Genomic DNA, 21,405 nt, shown 5'->3' on the forward strand with positions numbered 1-21,405 from the left:
ATTTTCACTTGGGCACATTTATTTTTTATTTTTAATGTGATGCCTTTTAAACTAACATTTATTCTCCATGAACTTTACTGATAAAGTATATAGAGTTTTTTTTTGTTGTTTTTGCTGTTGAAATTCTTTATCTTTTGCTCCATGGCTTATATTTTTCCTGGCCTTTCAAAATATATTTTAAAGTAATTTTCAAATTGGGTTGTTATTTCAAATTTTTTATTTTTCTTACTAATGCCAATTTTTTTTTCATAATTTCCTTTCCCAAACCAGAGCCCCACACCATTGATTTTTTAGGCAGACTTAGGCAGTCTGGGATCCTTTTACATGGATGTCCTACAAAGGCATTTCCCATCCAGTTCATACCCATCACTCAGAGCCACGGATAGAGGCCCCTTCCCTCCCTACGTTCTAAAATGGCCTGTCATAGGAAGTTGTTGTCTTAATCAAAACCTTAACCTCCACATTTCATCCTGTGAGACATTCCACAAATTAATGTGTAGACAACTGAAGTTCCTCATTATAACTACTTGAGATAATTTTGCAACTTTACAACCCTCTAGTATTTCAGGCTGTTTTATTACTTAGATTAGGGGCTGGCAAACTTTTTCTATAAAAGGCCAGATCATAAAATTTTAAGCTTTGTGGGCCATATGGTCTCTGTTGCAACGTCTCAACTCTGCTGATAGAGTGTAGAAGCAGCCATAGACAATATGTAAACAAATGAGCATGGCTGTGTTCCAATAAAACTTTGTTTATGGACACTGAAATTAGAATTTCCCATCATTTTGATGTGTCACGAAGTATTATTCTCGTTTTGATTTTTTTCAACCATGTAAAAACGAGAACTTGAAGGTTATAGAGAAATAGGCAGCGGGCCGGATTTGGTCTGTAGGCTGTACTTTGCCAACCCCTGATCTAGATATTTAAGTATGGCATTTCTATCTATAGTGATTCTATCATATTTCCTTTTCCCATAAAGTTTTGCAACTTGTTTTTGTTTAAGATGTCTTAAAATACAAAGTCACTTCCCCTCCTGTGTGCCCACACCATATCCTTCCTATGCAGAATTTTTGTTTGGCAGCAAGAGACTAGCTGGTTCCATACCTGCTAATTATATCATAGTCCTCACTTGTTGCCAAGTGTTCCCATATGGCCATTTGGTCTGGAAAGTCTTTAATGTTTATTTGAAGCAGTTTTGCATACTGTATTTTTCTTTCGCCACCTCTCTCATCCGTTAGCTTTTAGATTAGGGCATCCTTATTTTATTATCCTTATTTTTTCCAGCTATGCCCTCAACCTCCTCCCTGATTGCTTTATTTGAATCTTGGGAAACCCAGAGATTATGTTTTCATTCATTTTCCTCCCCATTTCTTAGTTTTAAACTTCCTGAAACTTGAAAAATATCCTTAACAGCCTGGTGCTATTTTCCCTCAGATGGCAGCCTACTTTTTCTATATAGGTTCTACTTATCCCAAAAGATATCCTGGTTCTTGGTGAGTCTACAAATCTCTTCCTTATACCATTATCTTGTCTACATATTCAGACTCTGGAAATCTGCTTATCTTTAAAAGTCTTCCTAGAATCTACTTTACTTCAGGAACTTGGACTGAAGTCACTTCACTTATAACTTAAATTTGGCCCATGAGGGATTCGAACTGAGTCCCTGCAAGTGTTAACCGTTTTTCCTCCCTAACATTAGCAGCCTGTTTTCTGAAGGTCACTGTAGGTGTCACGACAGGCAGTTCAGCATATGGATCATGGGCAACAGGGTCTATTTATGAGCCAGACTATCTACTCCAATGAACCCAGCTTTTTTCTGTTCAATAGCAATCCTCATCCTGGAGAAGTTTGGTTAGGGTGAGATGACTCTGGGAACCTTTTAGGAGTTGGATTCCAAATAAAGATTAATTCCTTTGTTCACTATTTAGATATTTTTCTCTGTTGTGTTGAAAATGGCATTGGAATAAGATTCAAAAGGTTTAAATTTTTATTCTGGTTACATGACCTTAACCAAGTGAGGTAAACCAGTCTAGATTTAAGCTTCTTCAACTAAAAAACAAAGAATTTTTTGTAGTTGCCCTCCAAGACTCTTTCTCTCTCTATCATTCTGAGACTCTATAGTGGACTCTATATTATGAGCAATGATGTCCCCAAGTGGTTTGATATTTGGCATACAGAGATGTCATTTCTGGGACCATGACACTTTCATGTGAATTACAGTTTTTCTGTTGTTTGGGTGTTTGTCTCTTCCAAAACTCACTTGGAAGTCTAACTGCCATTGTAACAGTATTAAGAGGTGGAAACTTAAGAGGTGATTAGGCCATGAGGGCTCCATCCGCACGGGAGAGATTGGTGCCAGTACAGAGGGGTGAGTTTATGCTACTCTTGTTGTCTCGCCCTTGTGCCTTCTGCCTTCTAATATAGCAAGAAGGGCCTTGCTAGATGCTGGCCCCTTGATACTGGACTTCCCAGGCCCCCAGAAATGTGAGCTCATAGATTTCTGTTCATTATAACTACCCAGGGTGTGGTATTTTGTTAAAGTAGCTCAAAATAGACTAAGTCTTAAGTTTTAATTGCTTAATTCTTTAATGTGTTTTTTCATTCATGATTAAAACAACCATGTCTGTCAGGACCTCAAAGAACTTTGAAAATTACTGCCTTGACTATGCATATGAAGAATTGAAGGCACAGAAAGGCAGACTCTTCTCGAAATGAGAGAAAAGTGCCAGGTCCCAGAATTAATTACCAAGTTTCATATATACAGGTTGAGTACCCCTAATCTGAAAATCCAAAATCTGAAATGCTCCAAAATCTGAAACTTTTTGAGTACTTACATGATGCTTAAAGGAAATGTTCATTGGAGCATATTGGATTTCAAATTTTCAGATTTAGGGATGCTAAACAAGTATGTATAGTGCAAATATTCCAAAATCCAAAAAAGTCCAAAATCTAGAGCTCTCTTGTTCCTAAGTATTTTGGATAAGGGATACTCAACCTGTAACAGTTTCAGCTGAAGAGATATATTATGATTGGATCCTTAACACTATTTCTTATGATAGTTTCATGATATTTAGTATATGCTGTTTCAGGTGCAAAGTTGAAACTGCTTTTGACTTCTTATTCCCAAAGGCACTTTTCATAAGAATAATGACTATCCCAGGTGGAAAGATCTCTCCTCTGGGTCCTCGGGCCAAGCTTTTTTTTTTTTTTTTTTTTTAAATAAAGCAAGCTGTTTATGTAGAAGAAATCGAATTGAGACTACATTCAGATTTTGGATTTGATATCTCTGTTGGTAGAAATGAGATAGTTGAATTGAGAGATATAAAAAATTAAAATAATTCATTTTTACATTAAATAATAAAAAATGGAGAATATAGAATATTTTCCTAATATGTTTTCTACACAAGACATATTTTGGTAGATGTCAGAGTCTGTCACATGTGGTAAATTGCTGAACTCCAGTGGTGCTGTTGAAAACGCAAAGTGGGTCTTGCTTTGGTTTTGACTTCTTTGTCTGTGATGTTGCCTGTTGATATTCATCTTCTTTTGGTGGCCTTGCCTCTCATATCTTAACTGCTTGTTTTGGCTTTCCGAGTCTGGCTTTCGGCCCCTCTTCTTGGTGTCTGCTGCCTGGGCTGATGTCACTCATAGGAGGCTTCCAGAGATTGGTACAGAGGGGGCTCTTTGCATCAGGCAAATTTGGGAGTGTTCTGCCCTTGTGAATTTAACTTCAAACAAAGAAAACAGGCTAGGACACAGAAGCTTTATTTGACCTGATTACCGCTAGGTACAAAAATCAAGTAGAAAGATGTAGTCTTCTCCACGTGAAACGCCTGGCTCATGTTTTGGTGCAATTCATGGGTGGATTATTAGGCAGATAAGCCCATGACAAGGCATATATAGGTGACATGCAGGGGATATCAAAAAAAAAACACTTAAAAAAATAATTGTCTTTAGTCACCAAAACCAAATACTATATGATTCTACTTATATGAGGGACCTGGAGTAGTCATATTCACAAGACAGAAAGTAGAATGGTAGTAGTCAGGGGCTAGAAGAAGCAGGGAAATGAAGATTCATTTAATAGGCACAGAGTTTTATTTTGCAAGATGAAAAGGGTTCTGGAGATGGGTGGTTGTGATGTTTACACAGTAATGTGAATGTACTTGATGCCACTCAACTGTACCCTTAAAAAGGGTTAAGATGGTAAATCTTACGTTACGCGTATTTTACCACAATTAAAAAATATCCAAAAAATAATTGTCTTCAGTTTATTTGGCTTATGTTTAGGTGTTTTCTGCTTTCACCAAAATCTACCATGTTAGTTGTTTTGCCTTATGAATTTGATGATGTATTCTCCTAGGAAATATATCTCCGGATAGTTGAAATTATGAGGCAAGGAGGAGGTCAAGATGGTTACCGGGAGGGCTTTCACTTCAACTCCAAGATTTACGTTAGCATTTTTCCAAACCACAGCAAAAAATTAATTAATAAGGGACCTACTGATTCCACACTTGTAGCACATAGAGCTTTGTTCTCTTCCTCTTTTTAATTTGAAAACTTAGAATACCTAGGAGAGCTGGTGGCAATTTCGTCCTTCACACAACTTCACTCAGAATGTTCTCAAACTTGAAAATTTCTTAAATGTAAAACTCGGATAAAACCTGTATGCCCAGTTCTATAAGTTTCACGTGTATTGATAGACAGTTTATTGAGCTTTTTAAAACCATACAGAACAGAAATCTCAAATCACCTGTGTTTTCCTAAAATGCAGGCATGTATGGGCATTTCTGCATGAGCCACAGGGCAGAATGAATATTTAAATGAAGGACCTGGAAAAGAACTTCTTTCAGTAGAAAAATTTGAGGCTCATGTGTTTGGTCCAGGATGTTGGGGTTTGAGAAGGTTGACACATAGAACCCTCTTTTTCCCCGTCTGAGTTCTAAATCAAACAATAAATTGGAATAAAGGAGAAGGTGGAAAAAAACGCCCGTTTTTTTTTTTTTTTATGGTGCTAGTAGAAACCATGGCTGAGGAGTGGCAATGGGGGCTTTCACCTTGAATCCCAGAATTAGACAACCTTACCCCTAGTCACAGGCAGCACCACAGGCTCCTGCTGCAGGGACATGTGCCTTTGTCATTAAGCTTTGGCATATGGAAAATGTCCTGGAGCTTGCGGCCTGTATAGGCAGAGTGCAGAGCTGCTCGTGTCTAGTGTTTACTTCCAAAGTTGCCAGTTAGGTAAAGCAATCCTCTTCTCAGGGAAGACTGAGAGGAGGTGGAGAGTTTCCAAGGGCGGCCTCTCCCTGTTGCTTCTTCACGTGGGGAAACGGAGCGGCGGTCAGGAGCCTTCCCTGCGCCAACCTTCACCCCCGCCGCACAGCTTGCTCGTCAATGTCTCAGCAGCTGTGTCTCGGAGAGGAGCCCAGAGCCTGTCATTCTGGTCCAGTTCTCGTGGAAAAGGCTGCATTAAGAGAAACAAAGAGCTAAAAGAGAAAAGAAGAAAGCTGGGCTGTGAAGAGTGCAAGGCCTCCCTGACGCAGGCTTTTGCAGCTGGAACTGGAGACCACACTCCGCAGCAACATCTGCCCTCTGGCCTCTGCATGGCAGCAGCCTTCATGGTAATGCCAGCGGGCATCGGTAGCAGTGATGACAGCTTGGAAATGATAAAAACAACAATAATGATAAAAGCCAATATTAATAAACATTTGCTGTGTGCCAGGAATTTTGTCAAATAGTTCACATGCCTTATATCATCCTTTTAAATTTTCTTATTATAGAAATTTACACATTGAAGAGTAAAGAATCTGAATAAGAATTAGCCACAGACTCATCACCTACATCTAATAATTATTCACATTTGACTCTATTGTTGTATTGTTTTGGTGGAATTATTTTAAACTAAGTTACAGATACTATGATGGTCCATTCCTAAATATTTCGAAATACTCCTCTGAAAAATAAGACATTTACTACATAATCATCACTATTGCCCTTGCCAAAATTAACAACAATTCTTCAATAATATCATGTAATACCCAGCTATATTCAAATCTCAATTCTCCCCCACAAATGACTTTTATACCTCGTTTGCTTAACTCAGAATGAAACCAAATGTTATAATTGATTATATCTCTTAAATATAGAAGAGTCTTCTTTCCTTTCTTCTAGACGTATAATATTGATTTATTTTATTTATTTTTTTAAAATTATGACATTGCCTTTGAAGGGACCAGAACGGTCGTCCTTTGTAATATCCTCCCTTCTGTCTGATTGCTTCCATGTGGTGTCATCTAACCTATTCCTCTATTCCCTGTTAGATTCAGGTTAAAGACTTTGGCAAGAATCCGTCATAGATGTTGCTGTATATGTCACCTGGCATCGCATTGGGAGGTACCTAATTTCTGGTTGTCTCACCATTAATGACACTAAAATTGATCACTGGCTTAAGGTGCTGACAGCCTGATAGCCCCATTGTTGCATGACATCATCCAAGCCTCACAACTGTGGTTATCACACACATTCTACTGAGATTGGAGCTGCAGCACCCAAGCCCAGATTCTACGTGCATAAGCACTTCTGTGTCCTGACTCCTGTTAGCAGCATCTTTAACCCATGTCAGAAGCGTGGCTGACCCTTGGTAAGTGCTTCCCATCACCACAGGGAGCTGGTGCAAGAAAAGCGGAGAATGACAGAGAACTATACCAAGTATTCCCAGAATTACTTGATAGGAATTTATGAGAGCAGAGTTTGTAAACTGGTATCACACATTTTAGAATTTTCTTTGTTTATATCTTCCCTCTTAGGTTATTTTGGTCTGCAAAAAACATGGTTACACAAAACCAAGAGTGTTAGTAGCCACTTTCCTTCCCCAAGTGATGTAGCTGTGGGAGTGGGTAGCTGCTTCTAGTGACAGACCTGGGAATAAAAACCATCCGTCAAAGCACCGACCGTGCTAGTTCTTTTTCTCTTAATCCTATACTGCTGTGGACCATTCGCTCTTGATTTTTGCATGCTGAGTGTTGTTTTCCTATATGATTGTAAGCCCTTTGAGGGCAGGCTTGGTCTTTTGCCGTTTAAAAACAATGTTTCTATGGAAAGAAGCTGGTCTTTGGAATCAGAGCTAATTATTCTTGACTAGGACTAATTGTATATGTTCGTTGTGTGACCGTGAGCAAATGAGTCAATCTTTGAGCTTACGTTTCCTCGTCAGTAACACAGGGTAATGATACATGCCTCACAGGTTGCTATAAGTTGCTATAAGGATCCATTCATTTATTCATTCAACAATATTTCCCGAGCATGTCCTATTTGCCAAGCCCCCTCTAAACAAGGAGAGTACAATGCTGATTCTGGGACAAGATCACTGCTCTTGGGAAACTTTCATGAATCAAAGGAGATGACAGGTAGACCATTTAGCATAGTTCTAGCTCAGAGAGAAAACTCAGGGATTATTATTTCCTTTGATGTCCCTTGTGCCATGCTCTGTGTCCAGCACTAGTCTGCACTGTGTGGTCGGGAGTGGATAACAAGTTGACTGACAGTGCAAACACCTGTAGGAACCTACGTATTGCTAGGAGTGGAATGCGAGGACAAATGCTCCTGCCCCCTCTTGGTTCTTGGGTCATAGAGTAGCTTTGACGTGAAGAAAGTCTTAGAAATAAGGAAACCAGAACTCCTAATTAAGCATGTTAGGGAAAAATGTAAAAAAATATATCATGTATAGAAATAAAAATGTTATATATAAATATATGCATATAAATACACACACATGAGAGAGAGCGACAGAGAGAGAGAGAGGCCACACTCCCATAATAGTTTCATTAGAATTTTAATCATCTCAGCAACTCACTTGCAATTTCCCCCTTGTATTTCTGATGACCTCCTATGTGTATTTGCTTTGCCTGCCTGGTTTGGACTGTAAGCTCCTTGCAGACAGCGCTGCTGTTTTATACATTTCACTCCACAGAGTAGTGTGGGCATAATTTGTGCTCAAGGAATACTTATCCCAGAATCACAGTAAAGGCCCAACATGAACTATTCTGAGGGTGCCAGGATCTGGCCGGCACTTCAGTGTTTCAGACGGGTTTCTGACTTCCACGTAAGAGAAGCCTACACAGTAGTTCTTTTATTACCCTGTATTTGGTCACCCGTTACTATTCCACACCTCCAAGCATTTTCCGCCAAAGAAGCTGACTGAGCAAACCCAGGAAGATATTTTTCAATTCCTTTGATGGAGCATAATGCTTTCGTATATAAACACAATAACACAGGCATTACATATGCACTTACATTATTGCAGTGCCTGTGTGCTCAGCAACACTCCCAGCCAGGCAGGGAGCCCAGTCGCTCTCTTTTCCATTCCGATCTAAAGTATGTTCATAATAAAAGAGTTTTCAATCAAGGTAAATACAATTTCATCCCAGCATAACATCTATATGCCTGCTTTCCCCTTTTTTATTTTTTTTTAAAATTTCTTTCCTTTTATTCTAGGTCACTCACCCTGATATGCACGGGATTGTCCTCTGGTGGGGATAACAGCCTTGCTCCTCGATGAACTATAGCAACGGCTCTAAATGCATCTCCTGTAACATACCTCTGTGATTTGCAAAAGTGGGAATAAATCAAAGCAGGGAAGAGATGCCACGTTGAGCCAGAAGCTAAATGTTACATCATGTAGCGCGAGGCTGGGGGAAGAGGGAGCCTGCTTTTTCCTGGCAGCACAATATCTTTGTGCTCGTTGCCTCCGCCGCGGCCCCATTAAAACAATCATTCTGAATCTGTGGGAAATTGTCACCTCTTTTCCTGCCATGGCAGCTGGTATTGGAGACTGCAGACATTGCTCATTCCCTTCAAGGTTCTTAACACACACGCAAAACAGAAAATGAAGCTTAATTTATTAAAAAAAAAAAAAGTGTCAGCTTACCCTCAGGCTCAGCGCAGGCACCAGGGAAAAAAGAAAAGATAAATGCCTCTAGGTGAGCTGGCATCGGCTCTAATTCTCCACTCACTCTGCCGCTCCACCGTGTGCATCACATTAATCATGCCGGATGGGTAGACATTTCAAAAACTTAAGCAATTTTAAAACAAAGATGCTCCATTTAAAAATACAATAACGTAACTTGATTTTGTGATTCTTTCTTTATACCAGCAGCGAATCTGAAAAATGTGCTGCAGATGTTAGTACAAATAATTAATGCCCGGGTGGGGCCCAGGCAGGAGAAGCAGGAGGAAACAGACCAGCGTTTCTTCTGCCTAGTAGAAGAACTGCCACCACCCTTTCCTCTCTCCTCCTGTGACCTTCCCCAGATCTTGGGTCACCTTCCCCAGACCCCAGACCCCTGTGATGTCCCTGGGCTCCTGTGTGCTCTGCTTCTAAGAACTGAGCTCTGCTTTGGTTCTGGCTACCTTACCATCCTCACGTGAGTCCAAGAACCTCTGCTCCTGATACCCAGGCTGGTGCCGTGATCCCTATGTTTGGCTTTCCTGATGGTGACCCTAGCCATCTTCAATCCAGTGTGCTGCCCACTGTGGATATCCACTCCCCTGGTCCACCCGCCCTAATGGAACGTGCTTGTCTCCTCTAGGAAATCTGCATGTCCATCGTGCCTGGTCCACAGCTCTTCCTCAGGCACCATATGTGTCCGCGTGCCCAGCTGCGCCTGCGCCCTAGACTGGGCCTACCTCCCAGCCTCAGTCTGCTATAGTTTGGGAAGTTCGTGCCAGACTCTTTCTCACATTTTCTTCCCTTACTGTGTTTCTATCACACTTTGACCTTTATTCCGACCCTGGAGGGAAATAAATGAATAGAAGTGGAATGGAGGTTCCGGAAACTCAAGACAGTGCAATTGTGGCCAAGGATACGTAGCACTAGAAAAGGACATCTTAGTGATGGGGTATTGTGGTGCATAGTCCTAACAATCTGAATTCCCAAAACGATTGAGACAAGTGTGTGTGTGCTGTGGGAGAGGCTAAGAGAGACTTGGTCTCTTGCACGATAGGCCTCTGGGAAGTTTCTAGACATCTATTGTTAAGAGACAAGCCAGGCTTTCTTGTCACAGGTAAAATAACAAATTGGACATGCTGTCCTTGAGTCAGAAAATCAAGTGTCCAGAATTTCACCTTTAATTTGTAAGACAAGCGTACAGACCTTCAGCGAGGATGAACTTGGAAGACACCATTTAGCCGAAGAAAACCCATGCGTCCCCATGATAACTCGAGGAATCCTGCCTAGCCTAAAAGAGCAAAAATCTGCCAAAAATGTTTTCATATTATAAAATATATCAAGTGTATACAAAATTACAGCTTGTGGAATACAAATTTTAAAGCCATGAGAGAAATAAAAAATACCGAACCTACTGAAGCCCTCTTTTATTCCATCTGTTCCCATTCTTTTTCCCCCTCTCATCAGAAACAACCAGTGTTCTGAATTTGGGGCTTGCCATTTAATTTCTGTGCAGTTCTGTATACTTATAATATGGGTGTGATCATGTGTGTGTTGTGTGTATGTGTAGAAATAATACTATTTTGCCTGCTTTTCAACCTTATTTAGTGGTTCTACTCTACATGGATTCTTCTACAGCTTTTTTTCCCCCTCAATGTAATTGTGAAGCTTATCCATGTTGTTCTAACTCTGGGATCAGCAGACAGTGGCCTGGGGGTCAGTCGAGCTGGTGGTTTATTTTTTATTATACTCCTCAAGTTAAGAATGGATTACACTTTTAAAGAATTGAATACTAAATAAAATCAAAGAAGTACCTGTGACAGAGGCCATATTTAATCAACAAAGCCTAAAATATTTATCATCTGGCCACTTACCCAAAAAAAAAAGTTCGATGACTCCATTTCTTTAATTTTGTCTGGATTATTCTTCTCCCTTTGCTCTTCTATACGCATTGAAAAAATTAGCCTGTCAAGTTTCATGGAAAACCTTTTTAGGATTTTGATTGATATTACTTTGAATTGGAAGATTGTTTTGAAGAGAATGGACATATTTATGATATTGGACCTTTTGGTCTGTATTAGTTATGTATTGCTTCTATAACAAATTATCAAAAGCTTAGCAGCTTGAAACAATACAAAATTTATTATCTTATATTTGTTTTAGGTCAAACTCCAATGTGAATCTCACTGGACTATGATCAAGGTGTTTGCAGGGCTATGGGCCTTTTTGAAGCCTCTGGGAAGGTTACAGTTCCTTGCCTTCCTCAGCTTCCAGAGGCTGCCCACATTCCTGTGCTCATGGCCCCTTCCATCTTCAAAGCCACTGATCTTGTCATTCCAACCTCTGCTTCTGTCATCATATCTCCTTCTCTGACTCCGACTGACTATTGTGCCTCTCTCTCTCTCACTTTTAAAGATCCTTGTGGTAACACTGGGCCCATCTTGATAATCTGGGATAATCTTTCATCTCAAGGGAGCCATTTCAAAGCAACCATAATTTCATCTGAAACCTTAATTCCTCTTTGCCATATAACCTTACATATCACAGGTTCCGGGGATTAGGATGTGAACATCTGTGGCAAGGAATTATTCTACCCACCCATCTAGTGAGGTTTGTTCTTTCAGTTAGTATACTTTTAAGTTCCAAAACTTGCATTTGGTTCTTTTCCTATCTTCTATTTCTTTGCTGAGACTATCTATTTTTTCATTTTGTTTCACGAGTGATTTTAATTGCCTGTTGGAATGTTTTTATGATAGCTGCTTTAAAATTCTTGTTAGATAATTCCAACATTTGTGTCATCTTGGTGTTGGCATCTGTTGATTTTCTCATTCGAGTTGAGTTTTCCTAGTTCTTCATATGACAAAAATTTTGGATTGTGTCCTGTACATTTTGAGGATAATGTTATGACACTCTGGTTCTTATTTAGATCTTCTATTTTAGTTGGCAGTTAGCAGGTTTAAGTTCAGAACACACACCCTGGCCCACTTTTGTGGTTTGTGGTTCAAATATCAACTTAATTTTCCAAGGCGTTGCAATGCTATTTTGGTATGCCCCACTTGCGTGTAACCCAGAAGCCAACCTGAAACCTGGGCAGTGTTCCTCACCAGAGTTCAATTCTCAAATCATTGGCTGTGTTCATGATGGTTGGTTTCACATACTGGCCTCTTGGGAAACCACCCAGGACTTCATGCACAGATTTGAGAATCCTTTTCCTCAGCTCCCTTTTCTCTGTAATTCCCCTAACCCAAACATTCACACCTTCTAGCCTCTGCTAGATATTCACCAAGTACAGGCAGGAATGATGGACACGTCTCCATCCACAGTCTCCAGGGGATGTGAAGGAGTAACACCTCTATTCATGTTAGCATGGGGCAGATATGGTTGATTAATAGAGTTTCATCACTTTTTTTTTTTGGTAAAAGTTTCATATATCTTGTTAGAATTATTTATTGGCACCTTATGTTGTTTGGTGCTATTCTTATACTTCCAGATATTTAAAAAAAACAAATTTGACCTTTGAGGTAAGTTGCTGGAGATTTGGGGAGTATATAAATATGTAAGGATGGTGTTCCTTTCCTTAACTAGGGGATTACTTAATTGAATCTCTAAACTGAGACTGGATCGTTATTCAGCTGCTGTCTTTAAGATCAATCAGGAACTTTTATGATAACTTGAAGGTGTTTGGATTTGATAAAGAATTCTTAAAGCAGCTTTTCTTTTGTTTAGTCTGAGGGAAGGAACTGGGAGAAAGCAAATTAGAAGGCTGCAGACAGTCTTATGAGAATGAACAGAGGGAACAATTTAGGAATTGAAGAAAAAGAGAAGAGAAAAAAATCCCACATGACAATAGCTGGTAGGTATATGAGATGACATGTTAGATTACATGGTAATGAGGTCACCTGTGTGGATGAAAACCTGCTCGCTCAGGATGCCACCCACCTTTCAGAAGAGGGAGTGGCTGGTCAGCCTGGTGAGCGGGGCTGTACTCGCGCCAGTTGTGCAGAGGACCGTGGCCAGTAAGTATGGACGGTTTGCCTGAAGTTGGATCAGACACAAGCAATGGTGTTAACGTAAAAATTTCTGTTGTACATGTTGGAGGCCACAAGAGCACAATTTATGCATTTCTGAAATGTGTGTAAGAAAAGATGAAACAAGTAAGATGATAAAACAGTAGTTTAGGATGAGGCTTGGAACGAAAGATGAGGGAAAAAGGAACCCAAGATCACTCAGAAGCTTTTTTTAGTGTTTTCAGCTGAGGCATTTTGGTAGATGTTGGTGCCATGAACTGAAATAAGAAAAACTGGAGGAAGAGCAAAATTGTGAGGAGAAAAATAAAGAATTTGGTTTTGGATATGTTAAATTTGAGATGCCTATTATACTTCCAGTGGTGGAGTAGGCAGCTGGATATACCAGACTGACACCCAGGGGAGAAGTCTATACTTGGGCTTTAATTTAGGGTCTCATCATCACACAGATGGTGTTTGAAGCCAGAAGATTGTATAATATTATTAAAGGGGAAAGATTGGACAGAAAAAGTGAAGAGGACAATGACCAAGTCCTAAGACATGCTAATATTTTGAAACTTGGCAGAGGAGCCTGAGATGAAAACAAAGAGATTGTTATGTCACAGAAGTCAAAAGAAGGAAGTGTTTCAAGAAGGGAGAATTGGTTGTTCCTTTCATTTGCTGCTAACAATAAAAAGGAGTTGAATTTCACATTTTGGAGGTTATGGGGGACCTTGCAAATAGTTATAGCTGTGGAGATAATCCAATGGGTGTGTGTCGAAGAGAGAATGTTGGGGACATTCAACTGTGAAGAGTTCATTGATATTGCTACAAACACACACACACACACACACACACACACACACTCACCAATAGACAAGATAAAGGAAAAATTAACCTATAAATCTAAAAAAGCTTGTGCTCAAGGGAAGGAACAGAAGATTCTGGAGAAGAGTGGAGTGCAGCCATATGGCTTGGCTTCTACCTCACCCTACTCCTCTGAAGCCCTTCTGGTGAGTCAAAAAGTCCTGAGAAATTTTGCTAAAACTCTTGCTCCTGGGACATGAAGAGAAAGGGTATTTTTATCTTTTTCCTGTTCTGTTGGAAAAGTATGGATGAATGAGGAAAGAACTCAAGGGAGCTGACTTTGTCTGTTGGAAGAGAAAAATCCAAGCTTCACACTTAATTAGGGGATGGGCTCAGAGTCTGGGAGTATCTCCTCTTGGAGATGCATTATATACTCCCTTTCTGACCCAATTAGTTGAAGTAAACTAAGATACAGGACAGTCCATATAATCTCAGAAGGTAGAATGGAGCCCAGGGAATCTAATGTAGTCTATACACCACCCAAGCTGAGCTTCCCTCCTCTCCTGAACAACATTCCATCCCAGCTGCTGTTCTCTTAGACTACAGAAAAGGGGATAAAACATGAAACACTCAGGCTAAAATCATACTTTAGAAGTGAACACATGTTCCACACAAAAACTTGTACATGAATGTTCAGCATTATTCATAATGGCCCCCAAATGGAAACAACTCAATGTCCATCAACTGATGAATGAATAAATATAATGTAGCATATCCACACAATGGAATATTGTTTGACAAAAATAAAGGAATGAAGTACTGCAACATGGTTGAATCTTGAAAACATTGTACTAAATGAAATGAGCCAGATGCAAAAGACCACATATGGTATGATTCCATTTATATGAAACGTCCAGAATGGGAAAATCCCTGGAGACAAAAAGTAGATTAGTGGCTGCCCAGGGCTGGGGGTGGTTGAGGGGAACTGGAGAGTGACTGCTATTGGATGTGAGCTTTCTTTTTACAATGATAAAAATGTTCTAAAATTGACCATAGTAAGGGGTACAAAATTCTGTACATATACTATAAACCATTGAATGGTACATTGTAAATGGGTTAATTTTATATTATGTGGATTATATTTCAATAAAGCTATTTTATATATATATATGTATATATGGAGAGAGTGAGAGCAAGAGAGAATATGGTTTTGGAGGTGCTGTGATGGGGGGTAACAACCAAGAATTTATTCACAATATAGAAGAACCAACAAAACGATAAAATGTCTGGGCAGAGTCAACTAATATGAGAAGGTGAAAAAAAATACAAGGAGTGTGAAGCAATACTATAGGAAAAAAGGTAATATAGAAAAATAAAAAGGAAAAGGAAAAAAAACTCAACCTAGAAGAAATCATGTCTCAGGTAATTCCTTACTATTTATTCATGTTATGGAGAATGTAATGAGAATATTAATTTAATAAGAGAGATAAAAGAAAAAATTATAAGAAAAACAGAATGAGATAATGGGGATATTTCAGGTCTAAGACAACAAAGGCTCAAAGCAACATCTTTACAGAACAAATTTAAAAGTTTTTAAACAGTAAGGAACAGAATAGACATCACTGAAATTCCAAGATGAATTCCAAGTCTATAATCCTTCTCTAATCTAAAATTCCAAAATCTAAAAAACTATGAAGACTGAGAGTTGTTTTTTTTTTTTTCATACCCACTTGGCAGTATAATGTGTCCTGAACACATATAAGGTTATTTACAATCTTTGTTTTTATAATCCAACTTAATTTGAATACTTACATTTATAGTTTTATATGACAAAACATTAATGCTTCTGAGTAGTAGATGCTGCCTAGATTCTACTGGGAGTATCATGAAATATATGGAATATGCATTTGTTATTTTCTAAAATATGAAATTATTTTGAATTCCAAAACATATCTCACTGTGAGGGTTTCAGAAAGAGAATGTGGGCCAGTAATAAAACAGAGGAAATCATATGTAAATAAAAGAGACAAAGAGTTTAAAGTAATTAGAAAAACTAACAGAGTGGAAAAAAAATTATCCAATATAAGGATAATTGATGTCTCTGAAATGAGACAAACAAAGGAAATAGAAGTATAGTAAAACACCTAATGCAAAACATTTCTTCTGAAATCAAGAAAAAATGTTGCTCGAAAAATACTCTGTAATACAGGAAAAATTCCTGTGAAATATTCAATACCCAAAAGTTATGAACTTCGAAGATAGAGTTATTTAGGCATCCAGGCAAAAAGAGGTAATTTACTTACAAAGGGAGGATGAAGTTGGCCTCAGACTTCACCACGGTAACATTCATAAAACACTGGAGTAATGTCTTCAAATTTCTGAGGGGAAGAAAATATGCTCCAAGAACATTATATTCAGTGAAATATGAGTTGAGTAAAAAAGCAACAGGCTGACATTCTCAAATATGAATTAAATCAGGGAATATAACACTCATGAGCCCTGCTTAAAACATATTGCCTGACAATCAAACAGATTAGCAGCTTAGGCTCAGTAAAAAAGAATAGAGAAATTATGTTAAAAGAAATGGTGGTAAGCAGTGAATTCATTCAAGGTTATCCTTGTTAATTTACTTATACAATTTTATAAAGGCTACATTTAATCAACATTTCTTTCATCCTCCTGAACAATATATGGACTTTGGAATGTCTTAATTCCCATTAATTCCCCCATCTTTTCATGTTATTGTTGCCCAGTATTTTAGTTTTACTTAGAAAAAAAATTCCCTCTGAAATAATCAATCATTCATCTTCTTTTACAGGCGACTCTTAGAGATTTTGACAAAACATTTTTCAATCTCTTTGCTCATCACTGCTTATTGCATGCCATTAATTGACTTTCCTCCTTCTCTAAACATATCCTTTTAGTTATTTCAGTGAGGTAGGTAAATTTCAGTCTTCTTTTGTTCGGAGATATCTATATTTTGCCTTCACTTTTGGAATAATAATTTCACTGAGGACAAAATTCTCAATTGATAGTTAATGTTCTCTCTGCACTCCGAAGATATTATTTCATTATCATCTGGTCTCTGTGGATGCTTTTGAGAAGGCAGCTGTCAGACTTACTGTTGTTCATTTCTGGCTGCTTTAAGATCCCCTACTTCATGACAGGTGATGCTTCTGGATAGAGAATTTCCCTTTCTTTTCCTTTTCCCCCTTTTGCTTCCCTTCCCTTTTTCTTTTGAGACAGAGTCTCCCTCTGTCAGCTGGGTAGAGTGCAGTAGTGTCATCATAGCTCACTGCAACCTCCAACTCCTGGGATCCAGTGATTCTCCCACCTGGGCCTCCCAGACTGCTAGGGTTATGGGTGCCTTTCCCTTTCTTTCTATTCTTTTCTTTTTTTATTCTTTCTCTTCTCTTCTTTTTCCCTTCTTTCTCTTCTCTCCTTTCTTCTTCCCTTTTTTCCCTTTGTTTCCTTTATTTTCTTTTTCACATTTTTTTTGCATCTCTCTTTGTCATGTATTCTCCTAGAGGAACTTTTGAATATCTACCCTTTCAAAAAATTTAAAGAGAATTAAAATTTGATTGGAATTGTATTTAACCTATTAATTAATTTGGAACAAATTTTTTCTTTTGTGGATGGAATGTATATTTCTTTTTAATTTATTCTCTTTTTCTATTCATCCAATTATGACAACAGCCTGGAATATCTCAAGGTATTTTATAAACAATTTCTGTAAACCTTTCTGGCAGTAAAATTTCTTTATGTTTTAAATTAAATCTCACAGTGATGATAGGAAGAAATAAACTCAATGAAAAGTGCCAACTGAAAACAACCTAAGCATTTCTGTTGTCAACCATGGAAAATGCTTCACTTTCTTCTCTTCAATTAAAATCTACATTTCTCTTATCAGTTTTGCTTTCTACATTTGTGCCCCAGTGAATATCCAGGAATGTAGCCGATTGATATCTTTAGTAATAGTCAATATTCCCATATAGGAACATGCTATTTTTAGTTATTTAAAAATGTCTCGCTAAATGTTTGTTCATTTATCAAACCATGTTGTATAATTCTTGTTAAATGAATTTATAGGTTTGCTGTATTTTTCTATTTTGAATAGACTATTTCCTTTCTTTTAAAAAAAATCCACATTTTCTATTTGGTTGTTGCTGCATTAAAGAAATCTACTGATTTTTGTATTTTTTCCCATCTGGATAGGTTAGATTCTATACAGTATGTAGGGAAGTAGTGTGAAGGTCAAAACAAAAAGAAAATGCAAACAGCATCTCCAGAGGTTAAAAAAAAAAGTATGGCAAAATTTGTGTTTAAGGACAGGCATATTCTAACTTATTAAACAAAATTAGATGATCAAAAAGTACATTTTATTTTCAAATAGGCAGAGGGAAAAAGTAATAATTAAATACAACCAAGAGAAAAAAATTTAATGCATTTAATTTGCCTGCTAAAGTAAAGATTACATTTGACTGCATAAATTTCTAGTTGCAAAGACTGAATCAAACTTAAATGGAGAAATAATTACATAGAAAGACTATGTCTATTAAAATTAGTAGAGTTTGAATTATATGCATCAAGTAATACTTAAAGATACTAAGAAATATGTAGTGCAGAGTTAGTAGAAATCATTTTTGAGACATCATGGGATATACCTAACTTAGAGAATCAACATCAATATCACAGGAATCATAGAATTAACACGAATATCTGAGAATAAAGTAAAAGAAATGGTCAACTTATAATTTAGAAATACTTGGAAGAGCATAAGAGGCTGCCTGACTTTGTAAAAACACATCATGTCAGACTAATTTAATTCTCTTTTATGGCAGAATGACAATCCACAAAGATAAGAAGCATTTGAAAAACATAATGCATTTTAATTTCAGTAAATGTTTTTGTTCTATTGCATATGGCATGTTATTTATAAGCTAACAAAGCGTGGTGTGGTGTGCTGTTCTCAATGGTTAGTTATCATTCACTGGTGCCCAACTGGATGCTCATGTTAACAGGCAGTCACAGGAATTCCTGGTGGAGTCCTTCAGGGTCAATGACTTGATTGAAAACCTAAGCAAAAGATTTGCGATATCACTTATTAAATCTGCAGCTATTACTAAGTTATTATACATACTAGTGTTGGTATTCAGGGCTAAACTTCAAAGCAATCTTGAAATGCTATAAATAAAAATTCCAAATAATTAACCAATACTAGTAGAGAAAACTTTAAGTTGTGAGGACTGCTTTGGGAACACTTTGGGGTAAAACAGCTGCATGATATGGGAAGACTGGCTCAATGGGAATTTGAAATAAAAAAAAAATTCCAAGTTATTTTGTGGGGCAGAAGTTGAGTAGGGGTGTAAGTGTCAAAGATGACCACAGACCAAAATGTGGTAGTAATAAAAAGTATTTGTTAAAAGAGAGTAAGAAAGAAATACGGAAAGAAGGAAGGAAGGGAGGAATAAAGGAAAGATGGAAGGAAAGGAAGAAAGAAAAGAAAGAAAGAGAGAGAGAGACAAACATAGAATCTAGTTGTACGTACATGGCATATAAGATCTAAAAAAGACATTCTTTTGCCTGATACTAGTCATGCTTCTATTAGAACATCATGTCTCATTTTGGTCAATGTATTTTTAAAGGATGTGAAGAAATGGAAGTGAATTTGAAAAAGAGCAACAAGAATGATTGAAGCACTTGAATATATATCCTAGGCCAAAAGGTTAAGAATTTAGTATTGTTTGGACTACAAAGGGGATGTTAAGGGATGATTTCATTATCCTTTCAAGTATGTAAAGGACTTTTGTGAAAGATGACCTCTGTTGCTAATTTCTCTGGTCTGTAGCAGATCAACAAAAGCACAAAGGAGCTTAAGTTTAAAGCAGAAAAGATCACGTTTGGGTGTAAGGCACGTGTCTCTGCCATCAGGGTAATGAAAACGTCAAATAATTTCTAAGGGAGACTTCAGGCCAAGCCACAAGATGATTCTCCACATTGGATGGAACGTCAGGCATGAAAACAAGTTTAGAAAAGATGACCTATATCAGGGGTCAGAAAGCTATATGCCACAGGGCAAATCTAGCCCACCACGTGTTTTTAGATGGCCCAGGAGCTAAGAATGACTTTTGAATCTTTAAATTGTTGAAAAAAGTTAAAAAATATTTTGTGATGTAAGAAAATTCTAAGAAATTTGAGTTCAGGGTCAATAAATAAAATTTTGTTGGAGCACAACCATGCCTATTCAGTCATTGTGTGTGGCGACTTTGGTGCACGATGATGGTGCAGTTGAGTAGTTGCAACTGAGACGATACCCGACCCCTGACCTTGTGCAACACGTGGACTTACCTCCAAACTCTAGAAGCTTTCCTTGTTGTAATAGAAATGAACACCCCTGGGGTCAGCTGACGAATATAAGTGGCACATCCTTTGAAGTGTCTTGGAGAGCGCTTTGGGTCCACAGAAGAACACGCCAATGCTGCTGCTGCAGGAGGGGGCAGGAAAAGGAAAGGAAGTGTCACCCGGGGCCACGCCAGCCAGAAACCAAGACAACTATTGAATTAGTGAAGCAGTTTTGGTTGTGAGGTTAATTTATTTTTCTCCATCCACGTCCTTTTTTCTTAGATTCCCTTTTCCTACTTTCAGCACCGTGCTCTCTCCCACGTTCCCAGAGTCCTGTTATGCCCTGAATTGAACAAGTGGAGCCAGGAAGATTGAGGCTGGAAGGGGCCACCAATACTGTTGAGGGGGTTTTGATATAGTTGTGGTATCACCTAGATTTTTGGCCAGGTGTCCTCTTACTTAGCATCCTCTTGGATCGGTGATTAGAATGGAATTCCCTGAGAGCAGGAACATGATCTGTTTTATTCCAGCACCTGGAACAGTGGCTGGCATACACTAGACACTCCATACATGATACATCTTTGTTGAATAAATGAACGAATGGCTGTGCTGATTATTGTCTGCGTGGTCTTGGGCAAGACACTAGACCTCAGCCCCTGCAGGTGTAAAACAAAGATGACAGCAACTGTGTCGTATGTTTTATTGAAAGCAAGATGACATAATACATTCAAAAAGTTAGTTATTACTAGTATTCTGTTAAACCCTGCCTTTTTTATAGATAACACAATTTATGCTAAAATAATAGCAACTTAATTAATTTTTCCTGTTGCAATTACTTTTATTTTCAAAGAAGGCCAGAAGGAAGAGCTGGAAAGGAAGAAGACATTGCTGAAAATATAGTCACCCAAACACTGACATCTCTAATCACGACGTTTCAGAAACTGTGTGGAAGAGACATTTTTTTAACATAGCATGACTGTCCCAGGGCTGCTCAAATCCCTTGTGACTCTGTTTATATAGAAACACTGTGTCGGTGCAGTGGTTCTGGTTGTCTGTGAAAGCTGGGATGTGTCAGTTTCTATAGAGACTTACAGAGATCATGTCTTTTTTCCCTTGTCTTGAATATTACTAGTCCTTGTAGCATTTTTCCAATCTCTGGCATAAACGGAATTAGTTAATCTGGATTGAAAGTTCTCAAACTTTACTGTTTATAAAATCATGTAGGCAGATTGTTAAAATGTAGATTCCTAAGCTCAAATCCAAGGAATGCGTATTTAGAAAGGACCCCAGGTGTGGTTCTGAGAAACG

At 38.2% G+C, this 21,405-nt stretch overlaps 1 protein-coding gene across 1 annotated transcript in view; it reads right to left on the reverse strand.

Annotated features, from left to right (window-relative positions):
- Nucleotides 1-20,112: 20,112 nt before the first annotated feature.
- Nucleotides 20,113-21,405, reverse strand: part of NOX3 (NADPH oxidase 3) — a 53,618-nt gene continuing 52,325 nt past the window's right edge. The window contains exon 14 of the mRNA XM_012646787.1: nucleotides 20,113-20,239. Within this exon, the coding sequence (XP_012502241.1) occupies nucleotides 20,113-20,239 (127 nt within the window). The remainder of the gene's footprint in view (nucleotides 20,240-21,405) is intronic.

This window comes from Propithecus coquereli, unplaced genomic scaffold, assembly GCF_000956105.1.
Source record: "Propithecus coquereli isolate 6110/MARCELLA unplaced genomic scaffold, Pcoq_1.0 Scaffold25, whole genome shotgun sequence".
NCBI lineage: Eukaryota > Metazoa > Chordata > Mammalia > Primates > Indriidae > Propithecus > Propithecus coquereli.